Source organism: Oryzias latipes, chromosome 8 (genome assembly GCF_002234675.1).
Source record: "Oryzias latipes chromosome 8, ASM223467v1".
NCBI classification, from domain to species: domain Eukaryota; kingdom Metazoa; phylum Chordata; class Actinopteri; order Beloniformes; family Adrianichthyidae; genus Oryzias; species Oryzias latipes.
In genome coordinates this window covers 4919807-4939359 of record NC_019866.2, presented here as the reverse complement: position 1 = coordinate 4939359, position 19553 = coordinate 4919807, and the positions used below count along the sequence as shown (strand labels likewise).

Genomic DNA, 19553 nt, shown 5'->3' with positions numbered 1-19553 from the left:
ACTCAACTGCTTGTTGGATTCCACTTGCCTTTTTGCCACGTAAAACGGGGGCCAAAGCCCACCGTGATGGATAGCTAATTATTGGAAAATAGAAAACAGAAAGGAGGGGGTCAGGTAGCTCAAACTGCCATTGGTGGCAGAAGTGTTTACCTACACAGTCTTGAAGCTGTAAATGAAATGAACCATGTTGACTTTGTTGGAAAAAAACTGGCGAGAATGGCAGCAGAACAAAGAAGATCAAAGTCTTGTATGGTGTAAGGAGGGGATCAATAACAGGAGTGAGCTACAGCTACCGAGCACAAGGGTGAAGAAAAATGATTAAAATCTGCTTTTACTCACACAAAAATGATGAAACAGTGATATAACTGCACAAATCTATCCCTCCTTTAAGAATCCTGTGAACAGCAGGGTAAGGTTTCAACTGTTTTAACTTCCAGAGTTTGTTTTGTGACGATGAGCGCACACAGCCCAGCTGAACTCGTGATGTTTAGGATTATAAAAAAAAATGTTTTAAAAAGGACTGGAAGTAAAACGTCATTAACTGACAGATTTTGGGTTTCCTCCGGGGACTCCGGCTTCCTCCCACCGTCCAAAAACATGCTTCATAGGTTAATTGGTTGCTCTAAATTGTCCCTGATGTGCATGGGTGTGTGATTGTGTCCCCAGCTCTCAACTAAGAGTGGCGGGACCCAAACAAAAGGCTAAAGTCTATGGGATATCTGCAAGGATCTGCGTCTGTGGAGGTTTTTAAATTTAAATTAAATAACTTTCTTTTTAATTTAGCTTAATTATTTATTTATTTATTGGACTTTTATGTATTTTATGGCTTTATGGTTTATCATTTGTTCGTTCTTACCCTTTCTATCTTTTATTCTATCCAGTGCCTCTTTCCTTTTTATGTACTTGGCCGTGGAACTCTCCTCTGGCTCGCCTCAGCCGCCCACCAGTTCCATTTGGACGAGGCCTGTCTGCTTCAAACATGTAGTTGTAGAGTTAGGTACCGGTAAGCTAATTTTTCTCTAACAGTACTGGTACCTCGCCTGTCCATCCTGGGGGAGGATCCCTCCTTCATGTGGACATCCCTGAGTTTTCCTCTTTTTTTTCCTGGAATCTGTTTTTTTTTTTCTTTTTTTCTTTTGGGGGAGTTTTTCCGTACCAAGTCTAAGGGCAGGGATGCCCAGTTTAGCCTAGTTTGTTTAGTTTATTTTAGCAATTAGCTATTGTTTTTGATGACTGATTTCATGTTCTTGCAGTTTGAAGCCCATTGAGCTGACTATTGTTGTAATATTGGGATTTATGAAATAAAATTGAAATGAATTGTTTTAAAAGTTGTTCTTTTTGAAGCATAAAAAGTATGCAAAAGCTCTTGTTTGTTTGTTTTTTAGAAAAAATACGCTTAATATCATTATTTATTATATTATATCATATCTATAAGTATGTTTTGAAGAAACAAGAAATGACTCTGTGGTCCTTTATGCAAACACAATACTTGGACATCTTAAAAAAAATCAAAACTGTCTAAAAATTAGGCGCAATTATCTTCTGAAAAAAAGAAAATGTTGCAAAATGCTTCTTAGAAACATGGTTCAATTGGAATTGTCCCTTTAGACCAATATAATTGTAAATACATCACTATTGGAAGTTATTTAGCCGAGAAATCCACAAGGTCTCCTTTAAATAACAGCTTGAATGTTAGACTAATGTCATAAAGGTTGTGTAGTATCTAAATAAGCTCTTTAACTTTTTTGTTTTTTCTGAGACAAAAACTTTTGTGCAAAGTTAAATCCTGTCAAAGCCTCTTGAAGTGTGTTGAAGCTCCAGAGAGTTCAAAGGGGTTTCTGTGCGATGGATCATTTTTGTATAGGAAGATCTGGACCTGTGGAATTATTGTAAGACAGTTTAAAAGGATCCGTTTCTTCCTTTTGGACACGTTCTGTCTGATGTGTGCTTGAGTTGCTGTGCTGTTTGGTGGTGTTCCGTCACCAATGAGGACTATCTGTGAGGATTGGAGATTTCTCAAAGTGATGTGGTTTCCTTTGAGGTACAAATCTCCTGTTAGAAATTCAATGTAAAAAAAACCCACCATGGGTATTTTTAGATAATCAAACATTTGTTGCTGCAAAGCACAAAAAAACCCCAAAAAACTACTGAATATGTTTTTGGAACGTATTCAAATCCTATCTTTAGCTAATAAGGAACGTGAGCTGGGATTAGACCATCGTGAGACAGGTTAGTTTTACCCTACATGATGATGTGTTGTTGCAATGGTAATCCTGAGACAGAGTTAATACATTTTTTTTCTTCAGGAAGAGACAATTACATCATATTTATATGCAACAATTACACGATGGGATGTTTTTTTTCTCTTTGAAAACGGATCCATAGCCTCTTTGAAACATGAAACAACAAGCATAGATGGAAGCACAGGTTACACCCTGCAGCCTCACAGCCTCCGCGTCATCAAGATAATGAAAAAGTGAGGACAATCGCTTGGAGACAGACGATGGCCTGATTCTGTCCTGATCGCATTAAAGGATTGATTTCCTGACATTCTTTGCATATTTATTGACAGAATATGTAAAAAATATCTCCCCGGCAGCCGCAGACACATCCAATCTATTCTGCTTCTCCGTCAGTTTGGAGTTTGAGAGAAAGAAGTGAGCTGTGTATCCAGGCAACCATCTGTTTCCTCGCACCTCTCAAACTTTTGTCTGTTTTGTCCCACTTTTGTTGCATCCTCTAAGTTGTGTTCATTAGGATTGGGAGAATGCTTTCCTGTTTGATGAGTAACATGAAGAGCCATGATGAGAGACTTGCTTTTGCTGGGTAACTGCAGACACCCCCGCACAGATCTGCACCTCAGAAGTGGGGGCTGCCAGACTGCCTCCCAATCTGAGAGGCCTGACTTCTCGCAGCAACATGGAGGATTTAAAAGAGAGTTGAAAGGGATTTGAAAATGAAGCATCATCACTACAACTAAACACAGGTATTTAGCCCATGCTGTTCACACTGTACAAGCAAGGAGGGGCTTCATCTTCATTTATTTTTTCTACTTTTTACTAGCGCATGTCCACCAACTACAGTTGGAAGAAGATTGATCTGAAATGTTGAAGCGGTGCAAACCTCCTTGATCTTGCTCCAAGCTTTTTCTTTCACAGCTCTATTCTTACATATGAAAGAGTTGGTGTCATAGAATTCCATCCGGGCACAAAATGCAATAAGTCATTTCTCCTCCTTGATAAATTTCCAAACGGTTGATACTACTGTGAATAAAAAGGGATGGCATCCAAACATCACTGCCAAATCGGAGTCCCTGATTGGTCAACATTTGACCTGCGCGATAAATGGCCGTGTGTTTGTACGTAGAGCCCGGTGAACACATAGACATGACAGAGAGAGGGCTGAAATGCGCATATACGCATGTTTACATAACTTTTTATTGGAAGTGGCTGCTTGAACTTGCGTTGCAGGGGGTGACGTGAATGTAGCTTCAGCCTACTTTGAGGTGCATGCACTTATGATGAACAGGTGATGCTGTCATATGGTGTCCTTTCGCTACTCTCTAGTCCTTGGTAAGGTGCATGTTTTAGTTCCTTACCACAAGCAAAAGCTGCACACACAGGATGTGCACGTGATACAAAAGTGCCCGTGGGATGTCCACACAAATTACACTCTGTCTAATTTCCTCATTTCTAAAAGTCAGGCTGCACACAAGGAGCACACAGTCTGCAGGGTTTCGGGGGGGCTGAAAAAAATTAAAAATCCGTACGACACTCCTGCATCTCCCTTACTTCACCCTTACTTACTTAAGTGTTTGTTCTGTGACGTGGTCATAGAATAGAATGTGCATGAACATTTTCGTCAAATGGTTTACGACTTTGCTATTTTGCACATGCCACCTTACAGGTTTGTTTATTTCTTTGTCCAGAAACAGCTCTTATCCACCCGTTAGGGCATTTGTGATTAACGCTTAAGTTTATAGTTTCTTTAAGGTCACGGTAATGAAATCTACCAAATCTATGACATAATTTGTTCTTTAAAAAAAAAAAACCAGCTCCGTAGATAATCCTGAAGACGTTTTATCAAAAGATTGCATATATTAAAAAGAACAAAACTAAACACAGTGGGAGCAAATATTGTTTCAAAAAATTCCCGAAATCTCTAATTACTTTTGCACAGCATTGCATCAAACTACACTGCAGGCTGTGAGGAAATGTTTCACGTGTGACAGGTTACGCGACAAGACATGCAACTCGTGATGACAAAAGAAGATCTCACAGTAGAGACACTCGACTAGCCTGGAGACAAGAACAGGAAGGACTGACTCATGTAGATAAATCTGAAGTGTCAGCTTTGCATGGGTGCACAGCACAGATGCAATCAATTCATGTTAGGGTGGAAGGTAAAAGTAACACAAAGTAACCAGATGTCACCTGTGGTGGTTGCAAGCCATAAAAAAAAAGTGCAGAGCAAGACGTTTGGAGTTCTTGACTTTGTCAGCAGAAACTGTGAAGGTTTTTTTTTTTGCCGCTGGAATAAATTTAGCCTGATTTCCATGAACGTAAAGGAGAACTTTACAGAAACTCAGAATACTATTTATCTGGAAATAGGACTGTGACATGGCAGGGAGGAAATGGGCTGGAGGATAAGGGGCAAAAAGGGAGAGACTCACCTGTGTCCCCCCACACTGGCAGGTACTCGTCCTGCTGGATGTCCAGCATGATCTCCAGCCCGTTTCCTGTCCCTCCCTTCATGGTCGTGCGCAGATCCTTCCCTTCTTCAGCTGCGTTGAACATGTAGCACTTCCCATATCTGGTGAACACCTGGGAGTAGAAAGGAGGCAGTTATGGGATTTATTTTCAAATTACAGCGTGAGAATAAAATAAATCCGACATTGTGCTACCAGGAAACCAGATCCCAGGCGTTTCCTGTTCTCATTACTAAGGGAAGTCTGTTCAGCACTGAAAACTCAAAATATCTATAAAAAAGATGACAAGAAAAAGCTCCAACTGAATGCTGGAGCTGAACATGATCAGTGTCTCTGGTGAACGTGTTGCTGTCAACAGTTTGCTGTGACCAAACATTGTTTAGTTCTTGTTGTTTCTGTGGATTTTCACTCATTCTGCCACAGAAAAACACCTCCAGCTCTGTGAAATCACTCATTTGTTTTCTCCTCCTGTCTAGAAAGGAACAGAGATAAACATACTTTGTATAGAGATGAACATAATTTGAATACCACGATCATTTACAAAAAGAAAGGACAAATACATCTTCTTTTTATGGAAACAGTTTCAATATTGCCAAACATCTTCAATGAATTCTAAAAATGTGCATTAGCTGTCCTTGATTATCCTGGAAATAGGAGATACAGAGTCAAAGGATAGTTAGAGCTATTAGTTCTGCTCCCCATAACCGCCCCTGCATTTTATTAAAGAGGATTATGACAAAGTGGACTTCAAACATTTCTAAAATCTGAAAATGTACAAGATATTTGAATGCTGCTTTTTTAGTTTGTTTTTTTTATTTGGGGATGAAAGCAAATTCTTTTTCTGAAAAAAGTGCTCTCAATGGTCTCTTAATTATGATTATGCTGTTTTTAGCCCAAAAAAACAAGGAGATTGTTTCTGCAGAGCGGCAGGAATTCATTAGAAATTCATCCATGAGTTGTGGGCAGAACTGCTGGCGCAGAGTAAGCCTTTTCTGACTTCCCATCATCCCCACTTTTTGCATACTTTCCTACTAGCTTACACCCCCTCACAACCCCAACCCAGCATAACAGGTGCAACAAAAATGACGGGCATTATCGTAGCCACACAGTTTAGAGGCAGATTCCAGCTCAGACAAGGAAAACATTCAACAAAGACATTCCTGGTTCTACATGTCTGCAGGTGGATCCATCAGAATGAAGCAGAGAAGAAACTGAACCGCTAACTGTAGCATCTATTGCACTGCTGCTTTTTCAAACAACATTTTTTCCTCCTGCTCCCGATTCACAAAGATTTAAATAAAGAAACACTCAGAAATTCAGTTTTAATCGTATTTTTCTTTGTATATGATCTCCATCATGATAAAAATTCCACAAAAAAGAAAGAAACACATCTTTAAAGGCAATAAAAAGACCTAAAGAGAGTTTTACCCGGTTTAATCTTCTGTTTCACTGTTGTCTACTTTCTTTTAAACAGTTTCTGACATTCAAACGCAGCAGTTATGAATGCTACTGTCTCATGTTAATTTATGTATTTTGTGGATATCAGATCAGTGAAAATGTCGGTCTTGAGATCAGGAGAGTTCAAATGCACAAATGGGTCATTCCAAAGACTAAAAATGGGGACCTCCTTGCTTGACCCTCAGCCATTCACTGTATATAAGAACCCCCCCTCAGATTCTAAACAGGAAGTATCTGCTGGTCTCAAAAAGTCAAAATCCCTTCTACTGAGGTGTGGAAAAAAACGAGATGGGTCAAATGTGGGGGAAACGGTTCACACACCCTGGTGAGACGTTTGAAAGGGAGAATAAAACTGACTATTAGGGGATGTTTGAAACAAATCATCATCAGAGCTCCAGAAACTTCCCTGATTTATTTGTGGATTTAGAATTTTTTAATCTGTTTTCAAAGACTGCAGGACCACTTGAATTTTAACATAATCAGTCATGAAGACACAGCCTTTTATTTTAAAGAAAGAAAACTTAGAAGCTAACAGAGAGGAAAGACAACAAGCCTTTCTTTATCAACAACCACTTCAAGATTGTGTGTTTTTCTGAGAACCTACTCCACTTGTCCAGGTTTTTCTCCACTCACTCAAGTTTATCTTCTTTAATTTTAACCAACATTCTCATCAAAAGTCTGAAACGGATGAGAGGAACCTATGACTAATAGATTAAGCTTCTATTACAGAGAGGAGTTGATTTCATTAGTGTGTAAATAACACTAAAACTCCAACATATAGTCATTATTACTGTTGTCCCCTTCAATGCTGCAACGACAGAATGAAACGTGTCAAAGTTCAGGTAGCGTTGCAGTTTCTAAAAGACTAAGGTGTTTTTTTTATATTTGTGTTTTACTAAATCTGATCCTTCAGGTTTGTGGCTATCACTGAACTGGACTCCCAGTTCAAAACACTGCAGCTTCTGAAACTATAATAGAGCCATGATTAATTAATGATGCTCTTAAAGAGATTTACATTGAACATTGTGCGCCTTTCAGGCTGCAGATTTTTGCCGGTTAAACCTAATTAAATGACATCTTTCTGCTTCTCTTAAGTAAATGAGAGGAAATACATTGACTAAAGAGTGAATTAAATGTGTGTGTAAGCAGATGAAGCATGTGTTTGCATTAACTCCCTCCCTCTGATAAGAGTCTGTTGCCAAAAAGGACTCAAAACATAAAAGCCAATGCAGCAGTTCTTGCTTTTTGTGACTCCTGAGCCAAGTGGACACCTAAACCAAGATTTAAAATATGTTTTTTCTTCAATTGAAGTCTATTTTGCAGACTCTAGTTAAAGAGGAATGCTGTTTTTATTTTTTATTTTAAAACATGCACATCATAGTGGAGACACTGGATATTTTACATTTTGGGTTGAGTTAAAATAAGACTTTTGGTGTTTACGCTTCATTCAAAACCTAAAGTTAAACCAAAAGAGAAACAGAAATAATTAATACGGGATCAGACAAACTCTTTGACCATGATGGGTTGTTGGTGTCCTTACAAATTGGCAAGAACCATCAAACTAAACAAGCTTTAATAATAATATTTGTATTTAAATTAACATGCGCTTCAAACCTCCCAAAACCAAAAAGCCTAACTGCTCATTCTACTTTGGAAATGCTTCTCTGAGCAAGAACTAAGCTTCAGATCTGCCTGTTGAATTCAAGTTCACTCAGGATATCACAGACTTTGGAGCAACATCAGCAATTGTCAAGCAGTGGCAGAAACAGGTTTAAAAAAAAAAAGAAGAAAAGTTTGGCTTCTGTTCTTGGCACAGAAATGGATTTTCTGAAACTAGCTGTTATCCTTAAATGTAGCCTGAAGGAGGAAAGCTGATTACTGTAATTATAAATAGAGTAAGTGTTAATCAAAATCAAGTGGCACTCCAAGCTAACTAGAACAGGATTTATGCCTCTACCCAGAAAAAAAACATTACAATGTGGACAACAGTGCGCCCCCCATCGTAGGAACTGCTGGCAGAAACAATTAGAGCCTACTTCATTTAAACCCAGCCTGCTAGGTTCTCTTTCAAAACTAAAATCAAGTAAACTAAAATCTTCATGATTTAATGACTTCTTGAGCAGCTGTACTGTAGTATTAATAGTGTTTTAAGGCTATAAAACCCCTAACTGCACACTTTATACACTTTTCTCACTGTGGTGGACCGAGCAGTATAAGGCAGCAAACAGCAAACAATTTTATCAAAAATATTTAAATTTATTTTTCAAAAAGTGTAAATGGGCAAAAAATGGGCCATTAAACGAGGTCAAAGTAACCAAATTAACTCAAGCTTTAAATTTAACAGAGGAAAACTGAACAGACAGACAAACTGACCTACCTAATTAACAACACAAGGGAACATATATAGTGGCTGATCAGACCAACTAGACACACAAGGGGGAACTTAAAAAGACTAAGACAAAATACAGAAAACAAACAAAACTACTGTCCAACATGTGATAAATTAACATACACAATGAATGAAACTAAGGACCATCAAAGTGGCAACTAAAGTAAAGAAACACAAAAAGAGTTCAGCTGCCTGCTGAATATAAGGCCTCTGCTGACTGGCATGCATTGTTGTGTCAGGCCGGACTTGATGCTTCCAGCAGCAGATGGCAGCAGCAGCAACAAAGGTTCCCTCAGCACTGGTAACTCAAAGCATTACATCAAATTAATGAAGCAAATTATAATAAAGTAAACTGAAACGTGTTAATACATTTTATGTTCAAATGTGTGTGTTATGTTTGAAAAAGAAATCTAAAAGTCTATGCAAACAAATAAAGTGAACAGATATATGTAGGATGTGGTGCAGGAGGTTACTGCCCTAATGGGGTGGCAGCGTAGGCAGCCATCACACTCACACAGACAAATATTTTTATACTTTTCTCTCTTGTTTAAACTCAAAGTTCAAAACTTCATAGAAAAATAAGTCCAGAATAGAATAAATAAGATTTGATCACGACTGCAGATTTATGTAAATTTTGGAGGCGGGACGCATTCTCTACAGGAGATACGGCACGGAGATTGACAAGGTCAACAGCCAATCAGGATGCATAACAGTGTGAGGAAACACAAGAAAATGGAAGAAAATGTAGAATCCAATTCTTTTTTGACATTGAATAAATACACAGATTTTTTATTCTGCATAATCATGTATAGGAATTTGTAACACATTGTGCCGATTGCTTTGGCCTGGGTCCTGAAGAGTTCAGCACATTTGTGGGTAAATTCTCCAGATGAATCTTTGTCAGGTGAATTTTTGCTGCCAAATTTAAAGGAGAAACAGATTCATATACATAATTATGCAGGATTTAAAACAAAACTGTGTTGTGAATTCAAAATAAAAAAAAGAGTTGGATTCTCATGAGAATAGAATTCTTCCATACAAGTTCTACTGAAAAAATCTGTGAGCCAGCAAGAGCCCAAAAAGTAAAATGCAATTCAGCAAAACAGGAAACGTTGTACCTTAAAAAATCTAATGCACCCCTTAAAACCCTCACAACATAGACCATCATCTGGCTCTAAGGTCAGTCTTCTCACGTTAGACTTGAAGCAGATTTGAAAATAAAAGTAACTAAAGCCAGCAGTTTTTAATGGAAAAACCAAGCAGGTGCATCTTTCGTCAGCCAACTGATCCTTATTGGGTTCAATTTTACAAACAAACAAACCTCAGTCCCAATTGAAAACACTTTTTTCAGCTTTATTACAGAAATTCTCAGAACATTTTCCACGTTATATTTTTGCAGATTTATATTTTTTTTAAATTTCTATCTGCACACACTATGACACATTTTGTTTTTCTTGTGGTGCCTCTCCTCGAATCCAGGAATTATATTAAGTATAGTATTGTTTTTAAATGCGTCTACGTGATGTACATTTTCTTTGAGCTTAAAAAGAAGTACATTGTCAGAATCACATTGATCGCAGTTCCAGTCGAAAAGTAATTCATTTATTGAATGCGGTAAGAGCATTGACACCTAAAGCTCCGGAGTTAAAAGGTTAAACAACCGTGATGGTTGCTTTGTTTCACCTATTTGCTCATGTTTGGAAAAAATAAAAAAAGTTAATTATCCCCTAATATTTCACAACGTTACTGACCGAAAGCAAAAATACTGATTTCTAGTTTGAAACTAATCATTGATCAGTGAGTTACATGATCTCATTCGTTTTTACTCCTTGTTTGTTCTCAATACGTTATTTTTACTAAAAAAAACATTAAAGGAACATTAATGACTTTATATTAGCTTCTTTTGCATGCTATGGTTGTGACAACACCATATTTGGCACAATATTTTGCTCTCAAATGTTGTGCCAAAGCCACTTTATACAGACATATTTCAAAGTAAAACGCTGCCTGTAGCCACAAAGAGTCGGAAATACGCTCTGTCTAGTTGCCAAATCCTTCTTTTTGTTAAAAACAAGCTCCATACTGGTCCTTTGTGGGGTCATCAAACATCTAACACTCATTTGTTCTGACACACTGATAAATATGAACCCTGAGATGACGTTCACAGAAGTTCTCCCACTTCTGAATAAAAACATTTTCTAATGACGCCTCAGATGAAGCTCATTTAAACAGCTGTCCAAACCCTCCAGAGATTGAAATATTCCAATTAACACTTGCTCGTTAATTGGTCAGAGCCTGTACCATTAAAGGTAATTACCCAGCAGTCATTTTCTATTCTGTTTAACGTTTGTGTGAGTGCAAACCAAGAACAGAATGGACTTCCTTGCACAGCAGTTAGCTCCCAAATGTGTACTTTGAACAACTTTACATTTCTCTGGCTCTTTTAAGGGAGCTAGAATTGCTTTCAGAGGGACTCCGCTCCCCCATTCTTCACTGCTTTTGTCCCTTTAACTGATGATGTGTGACAGGCAGGGCAGGGGTTGGGTCAGCATCTCATAAGACTTCCAGCAGACAGCTGGGCTCATCTTCATCTCTGGGAAGACAAAGACACTAACAGAGCATTGACAGCGGCGTTCTGTCACTTTGCAAATCCCCCCTGTTGACCCTGTCATCTTCCTTCACAATTTCCCGTTTCCTGAGGTGGAACTGTCAGACAGAAGACAACAAGTTCCCGGACGGAACAAGGTTTTCACCATCATCCAGTGGGAAAGCTTTCCTTAATAAAGGGAGTCATAACAAGAAGATCTAACACATTTGGATTTATTTTCAAAGTGTTCCCAGTGGTCTTTTAATTATGATTAAGCCGTTTTTAGCCTAAATAAAAAAAAGCTGTGTCATTTTCTAGGACATAATTTCTGCAGAGCAGCAGGCGTTCATCAGAAATTCACCTGGACTGTAGACGCAGAGTAAGCCTTCCCTGACTTGCCATCATCCCCACTTTTTGCATACTTTCCCACTAGCTTACACGTCTTTCTGGTTTAATAAAATGGCGAGAAATATCATGCCATACCCAGCCATACACTTTTGAGCCAGATGCCAGCTCGAATGAAGAAAACCAAGACTTACATGGGTCTATTACCCTGCAATGGATGGATCAGAATGGAGCTCTCTCTCTGATTGTGGCATCTACTGAACGTCATGGCTGCTCCAGGCTTTTTCATAGGATGTTTTCCCATCTGCTTCTGATTCACTTAGATAAAGAAATACTGCAATGCAGTCTTCATTTTCTTTATATATGTCTTCCATCATGAGGAAAATTGTGATAAGAACGTGTTAAAAACACCATTTTCGTAGAGGTGGGTTTGGTGTCAAATAAAAAATATTAGAAAAAAAACCAAGTGTGACAACTTTTTGTACATCTTCTATTTGTTCTTGTTGCTTTGAAAACTTTACCATTATAATTGTGTAGTTGTGCTGTGTAAAATGTCAAAGAAGTCAAAGCTGTTTGATGCCAACAATGTCTCAGCTCCCCCATTCCAGCCAGAAGCCCGAGAGCCAGGCTGCAAGTGCGATCGTATGCATCCTGGCTGCCAATTAAAATGCCTTTTGACCAACAAAACACGTCTCATTAGCATTCACAGCTGCAAGTGTGAGTGTCTGGAAGACCAGAGCTGCAGACATTGGCTTGACCTCGCATGTTTGCCTGAGCAGTGCCTCCTACGGGGAGGAAGTCAAAGATGACATGGCCATTAGCGCACATTCCTGTCATGATGAAAGGTCAGCTGTTAACACCAACCGCCCACAAATTAGGCTCCAACACATGCACCTGCGTAACCAAAACAACTGCAAATACATTTGGGCACAAACGGGGAAGAATATTCCCATCTCAGTCACTCTTTTTTAATCAAAGCTGACACAACATTCAAATATTTTTAAGAGTTGTTGGAATAAAAAGGATGACTTTTACAGTTGAGACAAGTGCAACAATAGATTGTTTTGCTTATTTCATATTAAAACATAAGGAGGCAGGCATTGTAAACAACAAGTTCATCTTTTTATTTACAGATTTCTATTGCTGCAAAAGCACGGCTGTCGTTATATGGCTCCAATTGATCAGTCTTGACCAGTGTGAGTGTTTTCTCTGTGCATGAATGAGTGCTTGAATTAGAATGTTGTTGTTTTTTTGAAAACGGAAAGAACTGTGGTACAACTGAGAGTCGAAACGCTTTATGAGGCACTAAACCTGGGAAAACAGAGAAAAGGGGAAGGAAATAAAATATTGGAAACGCTCGACAAGTCAGAGCTGTTCAGCCCTGAAGCTCCAGCCTGCGGTTTCTGAATAATGTCAGATGTATTTCCTCCAGCGGAGATGGTTGTGGAGGAAAATCTTTGCCAGTAAATTATTGCTGCAGCTTAGATCCTGGTTTCCTCGTCTAAAAAGGAAGCCGTTTGTTTCAAAGCATGTGAGCCAAAGCAACACAATCAACATGTGACTTAACTCCAAAAAAACCTGGTTCTATACGTGCACTATAAGTAAGTGCAGAGGAAAGCACAGAAAAAAATGCTAGTAAAGTAAGAAATGATGAATAAAACATTATGTATATTTTAAAATTATTTTGGGTTCATCACATACGGAATATTTGTTATAAACCACTTAGCCAAACATTAACGACAAACACCAAATTCAGAAATGCTTTTCCAGTTTTCCATATTTTGAATGTCTCCATTAAATGTGTCCTTTTGTTTGACTCCATTAGCATTCTCCTTAAAACTCGCCTTGCTTTCTTGCATAAAGGCCTGTTATGTTATCGCTTATTTGAAAATGGACATGATGCAAATCTAAAAGGTTGTATTTTGCTCTAAAAATGGGGGGATGTTTTTTCCACACATTTTCTCTTTCTGTCAAAACGATGTCCAAAGCCTCAAGCTGGTCGTAAGTTTTCTGTCTGTCACTCAGCGCTTTACCACGATAACATGGCTCCTGCGCCCGTCCTCCTCCTGGATTTCTGTTATTTGATTTTATTATGTGATCCGCTGAAGCAGGCAGCTCTTTTTCTGTTAAAATCAATAAACAAAGGGACCAGATGATGAGCACTTTGCATTTGTGAGATCACGGACCGTGTAATATTGGATCCAACGTGCCGATTAGCTTGCAAATCACGTTCATGCACCGTGTATCAGCACCTCACACACACGCCCGAGCCCTAATGTTCAAACCACACAAAAAGGCGGTGTGAGTCGGGTTTTTGGAGAGTATTTATTTGGGTTATTGCTCTTTATTTGGAAGATCAAATTTAAGAGGGTGGTCCCACTCTCAAGAGAGTTTGAAAGATTAAAAATCTGTTTAAACTGTGACGCCCTGTAAATGAAAATGCATGATCTCCTTGATGGATCCTTCTGGATCAGGATCGTTCGCCCTTCCGTTAGCCTTTCGGGTTGAGTCCCATCTCTTAGCAAATGGTTCCTTTGTGCTGCCAAGCGCTCATGGAGTGTAGTGAGTTTCTTTAAACAGTAGGCATGTATCATGTCAGGGCCCGGTGCTGTCCAGTTCTTCATACCTGAGACTCTTTCTTGGATGTCTACCACTGTGATAGTTACTGGATTCTGTTCAGGGAGGTTGCTATGTTCTTTTCTCAGAGAGACCAGCCACTGGGCATTGCTGTTATGTGCTGCCTCTTTGTCCCATATGCTTTTCCAGTACTGTTCAGTCTCTGGTGTGTCTGCTCGGCTGTTTTGACCCTGACACTGAGTGTACACTTTTGCAGGTTGAGTTGCAAACAGCCTGTTTATCCGTCTGGCTTCATTGTCTCTTGTGTACCTCTATAGGCGACTGATCAAGGCCAGGAGTCTTTGTTTGGCAGTTTCCAGTGCTTCAGGTATGGGCGTCTGGCTGTATCTCTGAGGTACTTGCTTTTTCATTGCACCTCATTGGGCCTCTGTCAGCTGACTCACATTCCTCCAAGCTGCCTTGATTTTGGCCTCTAACCGTTGATCCATGGTGAGTATTTTCTCCCATATATGACAGTGAAGGTGACTGTGGTGCCCCTGGTAATTGGAGCACTCGGGGCAGTAACCCCCAAGCTGGAGGAGTGGCTACAACAGATCCCTGGAAAGACCCCAGACCTCTCAGTCCACAAAAGTGCAGTGCTAGGAACAGCTAAGATACTGCAAGACCCTGGACACGAGAGGGGCGTTTTCATATATATATATGTTGTGGAAAAAGTAGCAGAGACTGAAAGGTTGGAGACAATCTTTTCCCAGAAAACCTAACAGGACAAAATGGAAGAGGTTTATAAGAAATGGCTTCAGCTTCAAAGAAGTGCACTTTTGTCCATTTATGGGGGCTGTATAAGGGTAGCTGTATCCCTGTGAGGATAAATAATACCCAGACTGCATAGGTGACAGGCTGGACTTAAGGCACAAGAAAGAGCAGGTTTATGCTCACACACACGCAAACAAACACACACACACACACAGAGTTACCTCCATCATCATATTGGCTTTATGAGCATTTTTCTACAACCTGCAAACCCGCTCTGGCTTGCCGTACAACCTGGGCGCCTCCGCATCCACACTTGTCACATTAAACTAATCCTGCCATTTATGAGACATGTTGGGAGTTTTATGGAACATATTTATCATTGCACCCTAATGCAATTTTACCATGACGCTCCATAATATTTTATTTTACCGGACAGCATACAAGGGAGGGCGGGTGGTGATAGAAGACAGAGAATTGCAGTCGCCACTGCAAGCTATAAATTGATGCTTTTGGACAGAGGGGACGGGATGATGACCGATAGAGATAAAAATGACAAAAAGAAAACAGATACAAAAAGAAGCTAATAAGGAGTGATGGAAAAAAAACTAATTTTGAGTGAAAATGTAACACTTTTGCTAATTTCCTACACTATAAACAAATTTAGATGAGGAGGTTGTGCCAGAGTAATGATAAAAGTCGGATTGAGTCCTGAATCATTTTGCAAGGATACCGTTTTAATTCAGTTTTTTTGTTTTTTCCTCTCACAGCCAAATTAGCTTTCAAGGACCTGCTTCTCTCATTTTTCCTGTCAGCTCATCACGAGGTTACAGGAAGGATGCTGTCAACCTCAGCGCATGTAGCAGAGGCCGCAAGGGCAGACAGGAGAGCGCTGCGGTATAATCCATCATCATGTGGCGAGGCACACGGCCTACCAAAGAGCAACAAGCCCTCCTATCGGCTCCAGCTGTGTCTGAAAGAAAGAGTTCAACACTTAAAAGGAATTTGGTTTTGAGTATAAAACCCCCTAAAGAAACATTGCAGAAGGTGAGCGACTCTCTTAGAGAAAATATGCATTGACTAATTCATAAAAATAGAGTTTTAGACTAAATGGTGGACTTTGGTTTGTGTAAACAAGAGTACACACCATTTAAAATTAAAGGTAAAATATCATGGTAAGTGCACAAATAACGGGGTTGCACATTGGCTTAGTGGTTAGCACTCTGACTTTGCAACGAGAAGGCGCTGGTTCAAATCTCGCACTGTAAACTTGAATCTTAATGAAGTAAAAAGACCCTTGTTTCAAGAAAAATTTTCTTGTTTTCTATAGAAATACATGGTAAATGGCGTTTACTTGTATAGCGCTTGTCTACCTTCCTCGAAGGCCCAAAGTGCTTTACAGCCACAGTCCCATTGACACATTCACACACTGATGGCGGCTCCGCTGCTGAACACTGGCGCCAACCTTCCACCAAAGGCAAGGTGGGGTTCAGTGTCTTGCCAAAGCAAACTTTAACACATGAGCGATCAGAAGTCGACCGCCCTACCACAGCCGTGTTTTAATAAGTTTAATTCATTCTGGCTTTTTTTTGTCTTGCAAGAAATTGTTATTTTTATATTCCAATCCAATCATCTTTTTTGCTTATTTTGAAACGTCTCCCAGAGGTCTTTTAATTATGATGTTTTTAGCTAAGATCTAAAAAATCTGTGTTGTTTTCTAGGACATAGTTTCTACAGAGCTGCAGTATTTTATTAAAAATTCACTGCTGAGTTGTGAGCAGGACTGTTGGCACAGAGCAACTACTTCAAAAAAATCGTACTTAAAGAAAATAATTTCAGCAACAAAATTATTTTTCTAAAAGTCAGAATTCTTGGTAAGAGCACTTTCTTACCACAATGGCAGATTGTTTTTTCTTCCTCTCATTTATAGAAAATCTTTCAAAATTTCAAGGATGTTCAGCTTGTTTTTTTGGGGCCTGTCTTTGCAGCTGGGTTCTTTCTGTGTGGAGTTTGCATGTTTTCCTCGTGCACGTGTGGGTTTTCCCAGGGCGCTCTGGTCTCCTACCACAGTACAAAAACATGCTTCATAGGTTAACTGGTGTCTCTAAAGTGCCCCTTGGTGTGAATATGCTTGATAGACTGGCGACCTGTTCATGGCGTGTCCCGCCTTCACCCAACAGTTAGCTGGAATAGGCTCCAGCAACCCTGTGACCTCAAAAGAGATCCTCATGACAGATTCTTCAAAGTGATCATTTTTATTGTTAAGGTTATTTTTCTTTTCTGATGCTTTAAAGGAAAGTCAGAATGGATACTTTGCAAGTTCTGAAATTTCTTTAGAGCTAAAAAAAAAATCTATGTCCATATGCTGTTACAAGTTTGTTCCCTTTATTGTCCAAAGCAGGTCCACTAACTGTAAAAAACATTCCTCCTAACCTATTTATTTGCTATTGGAATTCCTCTTTCTATCATAGTTTTACTCCTCAAGGTCCTCTGCTGAGGAAAGATGCCGTCCAGAATAAAAGTTTTTTTGCACCGAACATCTTGTACTTGCTGAATAATAATTGCACTTGTCTCATTGCCTCCCTTCAATCACTTTTCTCCTGCAGGAAAAGAACATTTTTTAATATCAAAATGACATATTCTCTTTCCTTCTCCCCCCGAAGTGTCAGTCATATTAGTGGGAAGAGGTGTTCAAATACAGCAGTGGACTACGAGCTGTCACTGCTCTCATCAATCACTCCTCGCACACCCAGTCATTACTTTTAATAAGTCATCTCTTGGTGATGGCCGGCGTGGCTGTCCCTCTCACCTGTCATGGTCTCTGCCAGGACTGAGGAATGTGCCCAGAGTGAGAGACCAGCAGCAGCTCCTAATCACCAACAGGAAACCAAGTCATCTAATTGGATGACATGTCCGCTCTTCCTCACGCGGCCCATGCAGGGATGTGAGCATGTCTGGCTGCACCTGCAGCTGCACTGCTGAGACTATAACGAATGTTTGGGACGAGTCCATAATCGGACCTTTACAGAGTCGAAAAATGACCCAAAGAGTTGGTGTTGGGATGATTTGAAGCCAGTATTTAGCTCCATAGTTGCTGCCATCTCAGCTTAAAATAAATGAAACCTTGTCTTTCAAAAGCTAGGACTATGTCTAAATATCCCCCGACTCACTAATAAAATGTACATAGTGAGGGACTATTTAGTGCCAGGAATTTAAAAGAAATTCTGACACAATTCTCACTACTTTTTAAATTTTTTTATATGATGTCATCGATTTCCCAAAGTAAAAACCTAATAAACATAAACATTTCACAAAACTACTTATATGAATCCACTGTGTTCTATTCATTAAAACTTGGATGGTTTATAAAAATTTAACTAAAATACTTTTTTTCACATGAAACATTGTTTAAATGTAATGCAGTGTGGTCTTTATTCTGCAATCGATGCATCGATGCACACTGGGTTTTCGCGGAGACTTCTGGGGAACTTCCACGGCTCTCGATTTTGGATTTGTAGATTTGGACAGCCCTACAAGATGCCCTGCATGGTGCACTATGTAGTGAGTCGTGAAGGAATTCAGACTCAACCTAGAAAAATAAAACATAGAGTTGTTTAAGCACTACCAGTTAGGAAACTCCACAGATGAGGATTTAACGGTCAGACCAGACCTCAAAAACCAAACCATCTGATTTTATTTCTGCAGAGTTGCAGTGAACAGGAAATTACTTTTTTCAGTGAAACTCCTTGTGGTTACTTGGTGAACTGACCTGGTTTCGAGTAATTTGTCTTTTAAGGCCCTACTCTCTCATGTTGTGTTTTTGGGTGTTTTTCAACAAGTTTTTGTGGCATTTTTCCAATGATGGAGGAAATTTATAATAGGTTTAATGTTGCATTTCTGATTATTTATTTATTTGAATAGTTGTTAATCTGGAGCGGAACATAGTGCCATTTGAAAAAGTTTATATTTGTGACTGAGTTTTGCTCTGATGCACCCACTTGTTGAGGACTTCATTTTTCTTGTATGACTCCAGTATTGCTCGCCATTTTTGTTGCACCAGGAATGTTAGGTTGGGGGTGTGAGGGGCTATAAGCTAACAGCAGAGCATGTAAACAGATGGGTGATGGGAAGTGGGGCCATGCTTGCTCCGTCCCAAGAGTCCCCCTTACAACTCAGAGGTGAATTTCTAATGAACTCCTGGCGCTCTGCAGAAACTATGTCCTAGAAAACAACACATTTTTTTGGGCTAAAACCGGCATCATCATCATAATGATAAGACCACTAGGAACACTTTAAATGGATCAAAAGATGATCGGAGTGGGACTTTTAACAGGCTATCATGCTGAATTTAAAGAGATCCCCCTTGAGTGTTTATTCCGATCTTTCCGATTTACTTTATCTAGGATTCAACTGGTCCATAAAAAGGCTACCAAAGAACCGTCCAGCCTCTAGAATGACTGATTCAAACTCAAACTCAAACTTTATTTATTTATATAGCGCCTTTAATTTTGGTTAAAAACACAAAGCGCTTAACATAAAAACAGATAAAACAGTCATAAAAAATGAAAGTTGTTCAAAACAGAAAACAAAGGACAATCCCACAAAGAAGGTACCCCTCCCTCACCACCACCCCGCCCCCATCCCCACCCACCCAGTTACCCCAGTAGAACAGTGAACAGAAACAAATAACTGCAGTTGAAGAAGGTCTGGCTTGGTACTGCTGTGAGGAAACGATATCA

The 19553-nt window shown here is 39.5% G+C and overlaps 1 protein-coding gene across 3 annotated transcripts in view; it reads right to left on the bottom strand.

Annotated features, from left to right (window-relative positions):
* The window catches only part of asic2 (acid sensing ion channel subunit 2), a 316441-nt gene that overhangs the window by 29476 nt on the left and 267412 nt on the right, over positions 1 to 19553 (bottom strand). For all 3 annotated transcript variants that reach the window (XM_020705101.2, XM_020705102.2, XM_004071255.4), the window contains one exon: positions 4673 to 4823. In XM_020705101.2, the coding sequence (XP_020560760.1) occupies positions 4673 to 4823 (151 nt within the window). The remainder of the gene's footprint in view (positions 1 to 4672; positions 4824 to 19553) is intronic.